Below are 14956 nucleotides of genomic sequence, written 5' to 3'. Positions count from 1 at the left end.
TATATATAGACCCAGAAACAGGACATGTTTCCACCACACCACACAAGAAGAGGAGGTCAGATACAGCACCTACACCTCCAGTGCCTGTCAAGAAGAAGGACTCTGCCACATCTCCTATGCACCCTTCTTCTCCTGTATCTCCCTCTCCTGCTCTCCCTTTAAACATTTCACCTCAAAATTCTCTTCATTCTCCACAACATACACCTCCTCAGGATGCTGATGATCAGTATAGCATGGGGGGAGGGAAAGACCCAGATGACCCTTTTCCCTATCCTACAGGTTCAACAGACTGGGAGTATACAAACCCACAGGATATACCAGATATTCCTGACCCACATATATATCCATCTAAACCTTCTCCCCCAGAAGACAATATTGGGTTTGGATACTCAATTACTAGGGCTGCCATCTACCACAATGTCACCATGCATTTAGATGAGGCAGAAGAGGACTTCTTAATAGACACTTTTGAACAATCCCATAAATCTGTGCAAATACTGCCAATGATTAAAGGAGTCATTAAACATGCACCAGAAGTGTTTAAAGATCCTGTACAGGCTTGAATCTTAAACCCAAGGATATAGAAAGTACAGAGCAGCTCCTGGGGATCCTGCTTACATTAAAGGACAGCTACCCTTAGACTCCCTAGTAGTTTCAAACGCTAGGAAAAGGGCAAACTCACAAACATCAGGAGAAGCACCACCTCCTGATAAAGAATCCAAAATCATAGATGCTTCAGGAAAAAGAATAGCTGCCCAAGCTAGTAATGCATGGCGCATTGCTAACACACAGGCCCTCCTAGCAAGATATGACAGGGCTCACTATGATCAGCTAGAGAAGCTCTTACAACATCTACCTGATCAATATAAGGCACAAGCAGTTGGCCTCATACAAGAGGGTAAGCTTATATCTAATGCCTCCATTAAATGCGCACTAGATGTAGCAGACACTGCATCCAGGGCAATAAACACCAGTGTCCTTCTTAGACGTCATGCGTGGCTACTCATTTCAGGATTTAAGCCAGAGGTACAGACCACTATCTTAAATTAACCATTCAACCAACAACAATTGTTTGGTCCAGAAGTTGACACAGCCCTTAAAAAAATGAAAAAAAAGACACTGACACAGCCAAGTCTATGGGAGCTCTGCAGTCCACCCAAGCTAGAGGCTCCTTTCATCGCTCCTTCTACAGAGGAGGCTCCAAACAAGCTGGAGCAGACAATTCAGCTTCCTTCAAGACAAATACACAAGCCTCCTCTAATAAAGGATACTTTAGAGGAGGCTACAGGGGTAATAACAATAAGGGAAGAGGCCGAGGTAACAGCACTCGATCCTCTTCCACCACTGTACAGTGACTTCCTTCAGCTCCCCCAACAGCATACCACTCCTGTAGGGGGAAGATAAACACAGATCCTTCCTGTCTGGAACTCCATCACAACAGACAGGTGGGTAAAACAGATTATCCAGTATGGTTATGGCCTAGAGCTTACAGCTACCCCTCCAAATATACCAACCAGACAGCATCCAATGTCCATAGAACAGCTAACGCTGCTCCAACAAGAGGTTCTCTCATTGCTACAAAAAGATGCAATAGAGCTAGTTCCATTGCAACATCAAGGAACAGGGGTCTACTCACTCTACTTTCTAATACCCAAAAAGGATGGGACACTAAGACCAATTCTAGATTTGAGGCCTCTCGATCTGTACATACACTCAGATCATTTTCACATGATCACTTTACAACAATTGCTCCCATTATTGCAACAAGGCGATTTCCTCCTACACTAGACCTCAAAGACGCCTACTTTCACTTTCCTATACATCCTTCTCACAGGAAGTATCTCAGGTTTGTGCTAGAAGGACAACACTATCAATTCAAAATCCTTCTATTCGGGGTAACAACAGCACCAAGAGTGTTCACAAAGTGCTTAGCAGTAGTAGCAGCACATCTCCGAAGACAACACATCCATGTCTTCCCATACTTGGACGATTGGCTTATAAAAGCCAAGTCATTCAACCAGTGTGTTCAACACACATCTCACACAATTCAGACATTGCACAACTTGGGGTTTACAATAAACCACACCAAGTCACATCTACAGCCCTCTCGTAAATCAATACCTAGGGGCTACCATAAACACCAGTACAGCTCTAGCGTATCCCAGTCCAGCCAGAATTCAGAGCATTCAAACCTTAATCTCAAGGTTTCAAAACCAACACTCTGTCCCAGCCAGAGTGTTCATGCAACTAATAGGCATGATGGCATTTGCATTTTTATTGTTCCATATGCAAAACTGCACATGCGCCCATTGCAGGAATGTCTAGCACATCAGTGGAATCAGGCACAAGGACAACTGACAGACCTGGTGTTGGTGGACAGCCACACACATCGCTCTCTGCAATGGTGGAACACCAAAAACTTGTCCAGAGGACGGCCGTTCATCGAGCCGGTTCCACATATAGTACTGACAACAAACGCATCCCTGACAGGATGGGGAGCACATCTGCTCAACCACACAACTCAGGGAAGATGGACTGCTCAACATAAGGGGCTTCACATCAATCACCTAGAGTTCATAGCGATTTTCCTGGCACTAAAGTCCTTCCAAGTACACATACAAAACAAAGCTGTCTTAATCCGAACGGACAACATGACAGCCATGTACTACATACAGAAACAAGGAGGCACACATTCCCTGCAATATTCCCAGCTCGCACAAAACATTTGGAGATGGGCCATTCCACAAAAGATATATCTGCTTGCAGAACACCTTCCAGGAGTTCACAATCAGATAGCCGATCTGTTAAGTCGACACACACAACAGATTTGTGAATGGGAACTACATCTGCAAGTTCTTGAACTATTCTTTCACAAGTGGGGTCATCTAGACATAGACCTGTTTGCCACACATGATAACACAAAATGCCCAACCTTCGCCGCCAGGTTTCCACACCCGTTGTCCAAGGGCAATGCGATATGGATGACCTGGTCAGGCAGATTTGCGTACGCTTTTCCGCCAACCCCACTATTACCGCTAGTGGTACGCAAGCTCAGACAACAGTCTCTCAAACTAATCCTGGTAGCTCCCACATGGGCAAGCCAACCGTGGTTCACCACACTACTAGAACTCTCTCTAGTTCCTCACCAAAAACTGTCTCTGACACTTTAATGCTAACGCTGAACCATGGACACATCAGGCATCCAGATCCAAGTCAACTGAATATGGCGATCTGGCTCTTGAAGTCTTAGAGTTTGGTTACCAGACTGTATGAATATCATTAAAGAAGCCAGAAGACCTACAACTAGAGCTTGCTATGCTGCAAAATGGAAGAGATTTGCCATTTACTGCACTTACAATCAAATTGATCCTCTAGATGCTTCCATCCAAAATATCATCTGTTACCTTCTCCATTTACAAAGATGTAATCTAGCATATTCATCTATACGTTTACATCTTGCAGCCATTGCAGCATATCTACAAAACAGACAACATATGTCATTATTTAGAGTATCTGCAATCAAGGCTTTTATGGAAGGATTAAAGAGAATCATTCCGCCTAGGTTACCACCATCTCCAGTGTTGAACCTAAACATTGTGCTTACAAGGCTCACGGGCCCCCCTTTTGAACCTTTACATAAATGTGAATTGCAATTTCTCACATGGAAAATAACTTTCCTTATTGCTATTACCTCTTAGAAGAGTTAGTGAGATACAAGCTTTCACTATACAAGACCCATTTTTACAATTACACCGTAACAAGGTGGTTCTAAGGACTAATGCTAAATTCCTTCCTAAGGTAATTACTCCTTTTCATCTAAATCAATCGGTAGTTACTAGTGTTTTTTTAAAACCTAGCCCCTGTAGCAGAAAGAGCACTACACACACTAGATGTAAAAAGAGCTCTTCTCTATTACATTGATAGGACTAAAACCTTTCGTAAAACAAAGCAACTGTTTGTAGCTTTATCTCCACCACACAAAGGCAACCCCATTTCAAAATCGGGAATTGCAAGGTGGATTGTTAAATGTATACAAATATGCTACAAATATGCTATCACAAGGCAAAACGTACATTAACAGTTCCTCCTAGAGCGCACTCCACACGCAAACTAGGCGCCTCCATGGCTTTCTTAGGGAACATTCCCCTAGAAGACATCTGCAAGGCAGCAACATGGTCTACAACACACCTTCACTAAATACTATTGTGTTGATGTGCAAGCTAAGCAGCAAGCTGCAGTAGGCCAAGCTGTCCTCAAAACCCTCTTTCAAACTACTGCAACAGATACAGGTGTCCAACGCTAGGGGAGACACTGCTGTACAATCAATGCACAGAGTAAGATCTGCAGCTCATATGCCTCGAACGGAAAATGCTACTTACCAGTACGCTCTGTTCTTGGCACGTAGAGCTGCAGATTATTACACGCCCTCCCGCCTCCCCGGGCCTGTATCTGTTCCAGTTCCATCTTAATTAGATACACACGCATGGACATCCTTTTTTCTTTCTACATACTCCATCATTTCCCATCATGGCGAAAAACAATCTAAGGATGGAGCCGATGCCCATGCGCACTATCGTCCAAGGGAGTCACCTATATCGTGACTACAAAGACTTCTTCCAAGACAACAACAACATGCAATCCTCCGAGCCCAAAACCAGGTGGCGATCTAATGCACAGTGTAAGAATCTGCAGCTCTACATGCCAAGAAGAGATGCATACTGATAAGTAGCTTTTTCCTTTTCAGATGCCAAGCACCACTTTTCCTCCTTTTGTAGGTTATTGGATGTCAGAAACCTTTTGAACTGTACCCAAGTCACACAGCAAATTTATAATTCTGTTAACACTTGTTTATTCACAAAGGACACTCGCTCCACAATTGTCCATGTTTAATTGAGCACTCTGAAGTGCATTCTAGGCGATATAGTAAATGTCTGATAACGCTCAAATATTATAAAACACTTCACCCTCTAAGGGTAGAGATTAGTAACAAATTTTCGTTATGAAAAGGAAAACATATTGGCATCTTGTAGAAGAGGGTCTATACAGGACTTTCTTGCATTGATGCATTACCTACCAGTGTTCTGAATACTGAACTCCATTTGGGACAGATGCTTCTAACTGTAGATTCCTTACCTGTTACATATACCCCAGGTGTCACACTGGGTCCGGAAACTTTTTAGCAGTACATCTGCGTGCCATGATTAGGTAGCACTGTGGGTCTTAACAGATACCGTTCTGCCCTGCAAATGACATGCAGAGCCAATATAGGTGCCTCTCCCTTATGCTGAAGTCAGTTCCCTAAATTATAGATTTTAAACCTTGGAAGAACTGTCGCAAGCAAATGTCTGTGTCAGATCCTCATCAGGTTTGCCTGTGGTGCCTGGGTTCAAGTTACGATGACAATGCCTTCTGTGAGTGGCATTGATAGCCCAAAGGCCATATAGGACAACAAGGTGAAACTCTGTCGCTAAGCTCTGAAAGACTACACTTCCAAGGGTCACTCTTGGTCCCGGTTCCAGTCCAGAAGTTGCAGAGTTCGATCATAGTCACACTTTAAATTTTCAGGTGATTTCAAGAAAAACACATAAAAAATCCATGTGGGACTTGCTCCCCTTCACTTTCGTACTCCTGAGAAGGAGCATGGGCATCACCTTGCCTTGAACGCGCTCCTAAAGTCGGTTTACTTTGTTGGCCATCCTGTAGCCTGTTCTGGCATCAACCCAAGTTTCCGAGGCCCTCTGTGACACTGAGGCAGATACATATTTCTGCATGACCATGCTCTGAATCTTTGGATCCTTTCCAACTCCCTCTGGCTTGCCTGCGGGCCCCAATGATCTGCGAAGCCCTTCAATAGGGACACTCCAGGTGAGTTCGCCTTTGGGGCCAGGTGGATCCTGTGAACCCATCACTGGGCCTCTCCCTACCCCCATACAGACTCCTGCTCCACGCAGGTTCCAGGAGTGTCATCACCATGGATTCCACTAACGCCGGAGACGAAGTGCCCATTGTGCTCTCTGACCCTCGAATCTGTGCCGCTCCAACCTCGACTGAGGCCCCATGCTCTTTCTGTCGAAATGCAACCATCTCCATCTGACTTGCATAGTGTCCCACCTCCACAGGGCAGATCTCACACGCTACATTCCTAGTTTGGGACGGATTCAGATAATAACTAAGATGCAGGAGATTAAATCGGGCAATAATATGAAAACTAGTGTGATGACCTCAGAGATGCCATCCTGATTCCTGCCTTGTCTCGCCCTGAGGACCTTTCCCTGAAGAACGTTTCCTTTGTAATGGTAATGCGGATGGCGGCTGAGGTTCTCAGCCTCCAGCACCCCTCCTTAGAGGTCAAAAACAATTTCCAGACTTGGGTACCCCAGTCGGGGCAAACCATTACTGATCCCCCTACTACCTTTCAATGAGGCGCTTACTGATACCCTCCTAGGGGCTTGGCCAAACCTTGCTGTGGCCCCCCAGCAAATCATCAAATTGCAATGTGCTGCTCAGTGTCCCCCGGTGACCACACCTTTTTGTCTTAGCACCCCTCTTTTGAGATCTTGGAGGTGTTGACTTCCACCAGTTGGACAAATCCTAATACTTGTCCAACTACTCCCCCCGATAGGGAGTCCAAAAGAGTGGAGACCTTTGGGATTTCCTACCACTAGGTTGGCCCCCGGGTCCGAATTGCCAGTTGCCTGCTGGGCCACTGTTACCATGTCCTTTGGGATTGGGTAGCTCAAGTCCCGGAGGACCTTTAACCCTTTCGCTGCGGCGGCTATTCCGCCGCAGCGCTAACAGGGTGGGGCGGCCGCGCGGCGGCCGCATGCTGGTGACAGAACCGCTCCGTCCCCAGCCGCGGTTGAGCTGTGCTGGTGACGGAGCGGTTCCGTCATGACCAGCCCCGCTCATTAGAACGGCCGCGCAGGCGCGAAATCAGCGCCGCGCAGGCGCGGCGGCCGGGCCATGACGGAACCGCTCCGTCATCAGCACAGCCCAACCGTAGCTGATGACGGAGCGGTTCCGTCATCAGCAGGGGAGGGGTTAACCTATCCTAACCCAAGCCGTACAGGGCAGCTATGATGCTGCTAAATTCAGACTCCATTCTGACCTGGTTTCCATCGGGCTAGCCATTGGCACTAGTGTCGCAATCTGTCGCCATACGTAGTTTTGAGGTCGACAGGCTTTTCAGGTGCTGTCCACTCCTCTCTTAAAGACATGTGTTTTGACGGGACTCATCTGCTGGGGGACCAGGCAGATTCCACTCTGGAGTGCTTAAAAAGAGCAAGGCCACAACACGCTCCCTTGGCTTATCTGCTCCTTCTCCCCAGGCGCATCCACCTTGCACTACCTTTTGCAGGTCAGTAGAGATGCTCCATACCACCAGCCTCCGCAGGGTGACCAGCAGTGCTGATGCTTGGTACTTGCCAACCCCTGAGTTCAGGGACAGCATGCCAGTCAGTCTACTGAATGTGGCCCCACCTGCCAAACCCCTTTAGGTTGTCCTTAGTGGAGCATAGCCGCCTGGTTGTAGGCAGGATTCAGTGATGGGTTGGCGGGCCATAATATCAGACAGGTGGGTCCTTCAAGTTGTCCAGCAGGTGTCCGACCTACCCTTCTTGGTGGTTTCTGCCGCTCATTCCACTGTACCCAGAACGTCTGTAAGGGGAACATCTGTCTGTCTTAAGGCAGGAAACGGAAGCCCTTTTGGCCAAAGGGGCTATGGAGATATTGCCTGCGACAGAAGTTGGTTGGAGCTATTATTACTGCTGCTTTCTAGTGTCAAAGAAAGGATGGAGACCGTTGTCCTGTATTAGATATGTGCCCTCTCAACGCCTTCCTCTGGAAGGACAAATTTGAATGCTCACCTTGACCCAGGTCTTATCTGCCTGTGACTCTGGAAACTGGATGGTGCTGTTGGATTTGCATTTTGCATTTGCATTTGCTATTTCTATATACCTGTCCTGCATGCCCATTGGTGCTACCTGCTGTTCGTGGTGGGACAAGAGCAGTTTGCTGTGCTCACCAGTGTCCCTTTGGTTTTCTTTAAAGTGATGGCTGTGGTAGCAGCACCTCTTCAGAGGTCAGTGGTCCTAGTCTTCCACCTCCTTGTTGATTGCTGTTGAATGAAGGCTTGCCCCAGGGAGTTGAACACCACCTCCAGACTATGACGAACCTCCTGTCATCTTTGGGGTTCACTATAAATGTGCCAAAGTCACTCCTGACTCCTTCTCAGATGCTCCCTTTTTTTGGAGCCATTCTGGACACAGTTCGGTTATGTGAATTACCCCCAGAACGTCCAGGGCATTCGGGCTATGAGCTTGTTTTTTTTGTTCTGTGAATTGCACTCTGTCCTTTAAAAAGATCCGGAGTCTATTAATCTATACACTGGCCAAAGCCCAACTTGCTATTGGCGTTTGACTCGCATCCTTCTGGAGACGAGAGATTTGGCGTCTGTGACGGGCAGCTCTTTGACTGAGGGTGGACAAGAATTGAGTTCTTGCTCTGCATTTCTTTTGGACAGTATTCTTTTTCATGAGAGGTTGTGACCTGGTTTCACACGAGCGGCACCCAGCCCCGTAAAGGCCCTGTGGCCGTTGTAGGCCAGGTGGCAGCAGGATTGGTCCCTGCTAGTCGCTGTATGTGTCAGAATTGTCGTTCCACTCAGTGATACTGATCCCCCAGTCCTGATGAGGCCAATAGCAATTACTGTCTGAAACGCGACCGCGCCTGTGTTGACTTTTGCAAAGGAGTCCCACCATTTGGAAGTATAGGATCGAAAGAAAGCTTCTTGTTAAATATTTTTTTAGAGGTATTATCTCTTAGGCGCAATAGGGACATCCTTGTAGTGTATCACATTAAATTAAAAGTGTACTCTTTGATTGTTTGGCTCTCAGTAGGGGAACTATCAATTGATTTATTTTGATTTTTCCATTTTTGATTCTTCTGTTTTTGATATTTGTATATTCATGTTGTATATTATGTATATATGTGGTGTATTATATATATGAGTGTGATTTATAGTTTTTTGTAATGAATTGTACAAGGTGTATATATGAAATTGATATATGTATCAGTTGCTTTTGATTATAGTGTGTATTGCCCCGTCACCTGACACATTTAAAAGTTATATAAGTGGAGATTAATTTGTCATAAATAAAAATTAGTGAAAGCAGGGTAATAAGTTGTACTCTGTCTAAAATAAATGTTTGTGATCGATCCCTTTATACTGTTTCTTCTTTGATTCTACATCGCTGATGTCCTTTGCCCAGGTATAAGAAGGGTTACTGGGGCATGACCCCCTTTGTTTTTATAACTGTCAACTTGCTTTTGGAGCTCTGTGTCTAGAGGCATGTACAGCTACGAAAGCAACTGACGTCAGCACTCTGGTGTAGCACCTATTTGGCGCTGCAGGTCCTTTCCAAGTCGGAATGGTGTCAGTGCTAAGCTGCATGCCGCCGCCTCCCACCGCCTAGAGTCTCTACTACAAAGAGCTTTACCGAAGGTAACTAACTTGTTCTTCTCTGAGCTACCTCTTTAATTTTCTGGGTTCTTTAAAAGGCGAAAGATTTATTCGGTTTGGTTCTTTAAACTGTCTCACTTTTGCCTGTCCTGTTGCTCGCTGGAAAGAATAAAATACCAAATAGTTTAAACAACAGTTGGAGTTCCTTGAGCGTTTATGAGAGTATTCAGTTTAAAGGGTGAATATATTTGGAGATTAATCGGAGCAAGAGAGTGTATGACCATTGACATATCTTTAATAAATCTTTGGGTACTTGGTTGTATTCATTAGGGCTTACGACTTGTGATGCCTGGCGCATCCTACTAATTTCCCATGCCTGCCTAATTTCATGGCTCTTTACTGTGACCTGTCTATGATACCGTCTGTAAAACATGACTCTTCTGCATTCTGTGCTACTCTTCTGATACCTTTTGTTGCATCCCTCACCCGTCCTGAACGGATTTGCCAGCAGAGATGATTGTGCATACCTTGTTTTATAGACTTGCTCTGGTACCTAGGGTACATGACCAAAACTAGGAATCCCATTCTCATTGGTGATTGTTTGAAATGGATAACAAACAACAAGGCTTTCAAGCCATCTTTGTTGTCAAGTGACTGAACTATTCATCTTGATTTGACGCTTTGCTGCCAGACCCGCAAAGGGACTCCACGGGTCTGTTGTCTAGTTAAATGCTTGTGTTGTGGGTGCGCTTGTATCTGTTTTATCAGAGATGTTCACAGCCTTTTTTAACACTAAAGAAACCTTACAGGAAGTCCACAGAGCAGATATCTTTAACGATCCAAGTACTCACAAGAGAATAATTGAACATCTAGGTCTTATTTCCCCCTCTACATGATCAAACACCATTAGCATTCTTTGTTTTGCCTTATGTGGACGGTCTAGTTTATTGGTGCTCATTAATGATAAAAGTAATGCTTTCCTAGCTCCTGTACCTTAAACAATGTTTTTGTGTGCCTTAGGGTCGGACTCACATCTTCAAGATCCATGCCCGCTCCATGAGTGTCGAGCGAGACATTCGCTTTGAGCTGCTGGCTCGACTCTGCCCCAACAGCACCGGTAAGCCTGCTTATTATCATCCATGGATTTTCCCCGTCGCTTTATTTTCGTGAAATCGAACTAAACTTAACATGTATTTTTATTTTCTTCTCCTCCTTCAAAGGCGCTGAAATCCGAAGTGTGTGCACAGAGGCAGGAATGTTCGCTATTCGTGCCCGTCGAAAAGTGGCCACCGAGAAGGACTTCCTCGAAGCTGTCAATAAAGTCATCAAATCTTATGCCAAGTTCAGCGCAACGCCCAGATACATGACCTACAACTAAACGCAGCAGAGAGCTCTTCAGGAAAATAACTTCAGAAAGTGGTTTTGTATTTAGGATCACTGCGTGTGCAAGGGATCAAAAATGTCACTTTTCATGTTCTTGTATTGTGCAGTAACGAGAAGTTATGTAGTCAATAAAATATTCTAATATGACTGACTGGATTTGAGTGTTGCGTTATTTTTCCCGCTTCAATGTGTGCGGTTCTTCCTTTCTTTCCCACTTTTTTTCATTTTTTTCTTTCATCTTTTTCATTCTTTATGAAGCTAGAGAGCAGCATCTAAGGATACACCTTCACGTCGGGTTACCCATTAACACTCATGGTGAGTTGATTGTTATTTTTCAGAATTTTCAGTTTTTTCCAGTTTTCTTTGAAAAAATACCTTGATGCTTTTCGCTTTAGAGAGGCCTCTTGAATTTCTACTACAGGGTATCATACGGACAAAGAGCAATGGCAAAACTAATAAGCCTGGCAAACCTGTGTTGTTTTTCCCCCAAACGTATGTAATATTAAAAATGTAAACATAATAAAAGTAGAAAAATACAAATGTCTAAATGGGTATGCACCTTTTTAGAAAACATTTTTTCTACCTACCGCAAAATGAAAAAAAATAAAAAAATTAAAGCAGAGACTGGCCTACCAGCTCTTGGCTGCAACTGGTAGCTGAAGTGTTATTTAAGCAATGTAAATGAAATTGGTTTGAAGATTTAGGGGGAGCTCAAAAAGACAGGCTTTTCACGCTCTCTGTACCCCTGCAAGATTGTCACTTGACTCACATTGCAAATGTCACTCATCTTGCAGGAGAGAAAAGAAAAGCCATCACCAATCTCCATGTTATGAGAATAAGCAGCACAGTTTCTCAGAGAAGACTGACACAAATGTGACCTCTGTCTTGTAATGCATAGCAAATGTGCCAAAATGTAAAGACTTCTTTAGTGCTCATTCTCCTTCTCATCTCCAGCAAGGTTGTTTTGGGGGGTGCTGCAGCCCCCCTACTACCTGCATCCCCGCCCAAATAACATCCTGGCCCTTTACCAGGTTATAACAGCACCCACTTGCATCACATTTACAAACGAGGAGGCGGAGGAGATATAACTTTATGCTCCAGGTTTAATTACAACACATTAGGTATCCCTTCCCTTCATGATGCTGACATCCTAATGTTTAAACTTAAAATTCACTCGCACTGGACTCTATGACGAGCTATGATTTATAAGCCCCCCGGTATGGACGAATCCTTCTTCAGAGATTTAGCGGATCCTATTGCTCCTTAAGCGCTAAAAGACTGTAATTTCATAGTACAAGGCGACCTTTATCACCATTTGGAAGCTCCTTCCAATTCTTTAGCCTAAACATTGATCCGAGAAACGTCATCTTTTGGCCTTACATTATTATCCTTAAGCCCTACGCACAAAGCAGGACACTCCTTGAAGCAATTTTTTTTTACCACAATATCTCACTTTGTGGTACCTTTCTAGTTGAATTATCATTCTCACAGTCCATCCATTTCTACTAATATACAAAATAAACGGTAAAGAAAATGGCCTGCTAGAAACCTTACAATCTAGTATATCACCTCCACCTAGTGTCAGCAATTATATTAATCTAGCAGCATCCAATTTTATCAGGTAGGCATTCAACCCGTTCAAAAATATTGCTCTCCTTTCCATTACTAAATGACCAAGAAAAGCACAATTGGCACCTTTGTTTAATGACAAATTTCACAAAGCCACAACAGCTTGTAAACTGGTGCAGCTCAAATTTCACTCCCGTTCTAATGATGCTCTTAAATGCCCATATAAATCTGCCATTAGAAATTATTATAAATTGTTTCGTACAGCTCAACATAATTATATTACTCAATCCATAGCTAATGGTGGCAACTCAACAAAAGATATGTTTAAAATTATCAGATCTCTTTCCAAGCCCGAAGTTTGCTCACAATCTACGCTCGGTTCGAGAGAATTTTGACACACACTCTTGGCCATTTTATCATCATAATCACTAGAACCTATGAGAATTTTACCTTGGGCCCAGCGAATCCAGCCTCTTCAACATGGACCAATCTAGCCATAGTGGATAATGGGACCGCTCTAAAACATTTAAAGCTGTTTCTCTAACCTTACAATACAGCCATAATGAGATGAGTTATATCCGGTTCGCCTGAGGATCAATGTCATCCCCCCCCCCCCCCCCCACCCCCAGGATTCTCACTCAATTTGCAGATTTTTTTACCTTTAACTTTTTTTCCTTTTTCAGCCAGCTTCAATTCCTTAACCAATTTGGTGGAGGTTACTTGGAGCTGGAAACACTCTTTTGTTATTCCCTTATTAAAAGAAATCTATGGCCAAACCTTCAGTTTCTGACAAGTTTCACCCAGTATCTCTTTTCAAGGAAAAAGATGAAAAAAAATCAGTAGGTCGACAACTAAATATTACTTACTGGTTGTTTCTCAGTTGAGTTCCATGCTAAGCATAGCACAGAAACTGTCCTTGCTTTTACTACTAACGACCAGGTAAATCATGGATTAAGGCGACAGTGCTGTCCTGATCCTGTTGGACGTAACAGTAGCTTTAGTATTTGTCCTTCAGTCCTAAAATGGCTGCTGGTCTTAACCACCTGAAGGCTGGAACATGTTTGGGTTTTAGTAGATGATCGTGTGTAAAGACTCATTAGGATCTGAAGGTGATGAAGATAAGTATAGAAAATACCAAAAGAGGTCCTAATGACCCACACCTGGGTTATTAATTTAGGAGTATCCCTACCATCTTAAAGAACACTATAAGGTTAGGTCATTACACAATTCACTGTGAATATTAATGAGCAAAAATGATTAGAACGGATAGGTGGAAACCGATCCAGGTTGATAAATGTATATGGCAAAAAGTGTGAGGAAAACACAAAGCACCAATCTATTTTTTTTTTTATTTTTTTTAATTTTTTTATTTTCCTTCATTACAACATATTGTTATGAGCATTACATATATCACAATTTTATACATTAATTTATAATATAATACTTTAAACACCAGCATTAATTAATAATAACATACCACTTGTATACTACATCTACCTAAAGAAAGCTTACGCATACTAATATTCAGCTATAATAATCGATCAAACTCAAAAAGTACCACAAAAAATAAAGAAGAAGATGAAAGCCACAGACAATGATGGTAACGATACCTTCAACATTCTCCTTCCCCCTCCCCTAGTTACTCCTTCTTTGCCTCTCTTTCCAGTTACATATTGGCTCCCAAATTCTACTCCCCAATCGTCTTCCATTTCTCCCCTTTCGAGCATACATTTTTTCCTCTATATTATAAGCATACAGAGTGTTTGCTAGCCAGCATTGCAAGCTCGGAGGGCTTTTATCTAGCCAGGCCCTTGCTATTGTGAGCCTATAGACCGCCATTATTAGAAACATAAATTCAGCATATTGAACCTGCTCCTCATTATTCACACCTAACATAATCCACGTCGGCGTAAGGGATATCTCTATACCCAGTGAAGTTGCCAGAAACCCCTCAATCCCACTAATCAATGATCGCAACTTGGGGCATGTTGCAAAAATATGTACACTATCTGCTTCCAGCTCATTGCATCTAGGGCAGTTGATACCTTGATTCCCCCCCCATTTTGCAATCTTTGCAGGCGTAAAATACAAGAAATACAGTGTTTTATAATGCTGCGATTGCAATGGGGCAGCGCAGATTATCGTACATCCCAGGTTTAGAGAATCATAAAACAAACTACCATCAATTCCCAATTTATCCTCCCATTTCTTACTAAATTTATCTAAATCATCTTGCTTCTCTTCCACCAATGCTGCATAAAAAGTTTTAATAGAGCAATCCCCCATCAATTTTATTTTCTCCATAATCCCTATTTTATTAAAGCCCGCTGGACCTCCGGCTTTGTTGTTAAGAAAGCTTCTGACCTGTAGATATCTCTCAGCTCTGAGAATTGCTTAAAACCATCCTGTGAGAGTAAATCACCAATTTGCATGACCCCCCTTGTAGCCCAGTCTGCCATAACATGATCAGCAAAAATTTCCTTAGGCAGTGAACTGTTATTAAATAATTGGACATACCTATTATACCTTCCCATCTTTACTTTC

General features: G+C 43.5%; 1 protein-coding gene across 1 annotated transcript in view; it reads left to right on the top strand.

The window, feature by feature from the left end:
- The window catches only part of LOC147659423 (26S proteasome regulatory subunit 7), a 122012-nt gene extending 111017 nt beyond the window's left edge, over positions 1 to 10995 (top strand). The window contains exons 11-12 of the mRNA XM_086951752.1: positions 10481 to 10577; positions 10681 to 10995. Of these exons, the coding sequence (XP_086807878.1) occupies positions 10481 to 10577; positions 10681 to 10838 (255 nt within the window). The 3' untranslated portion in view covers positions 10839 to 10995. The remainder of the gene's footprint in view (positions 1 to 10480; positions 10578 to 10680) is intronic.
- Positions 10996 to 14956: the final 3961 nt, after the last annotated feature.

The sequence above is a fragment of the Lissotriton vulgaris genome, unplaced genomic scaffold (assembly GCF_964263255.1).
Source record: "Lissotriton vulgaris unplaced genomic scaffold, aLisVul1.2 SCAFFOLD_2427, whole genome shotgun sequence".
NCBI classification, from domain to species: Eukaryota; Metazoa; Chordata; class Amphibia; order Caudata; family Salamandridae; genus Lissotriton; species Lissotriton vulgaris.
The sequence above is the reverse complement of the archived record's forward strand: the minus strand, read 5'-3'. Positions and strand labels throughout refer to the sequence as shown.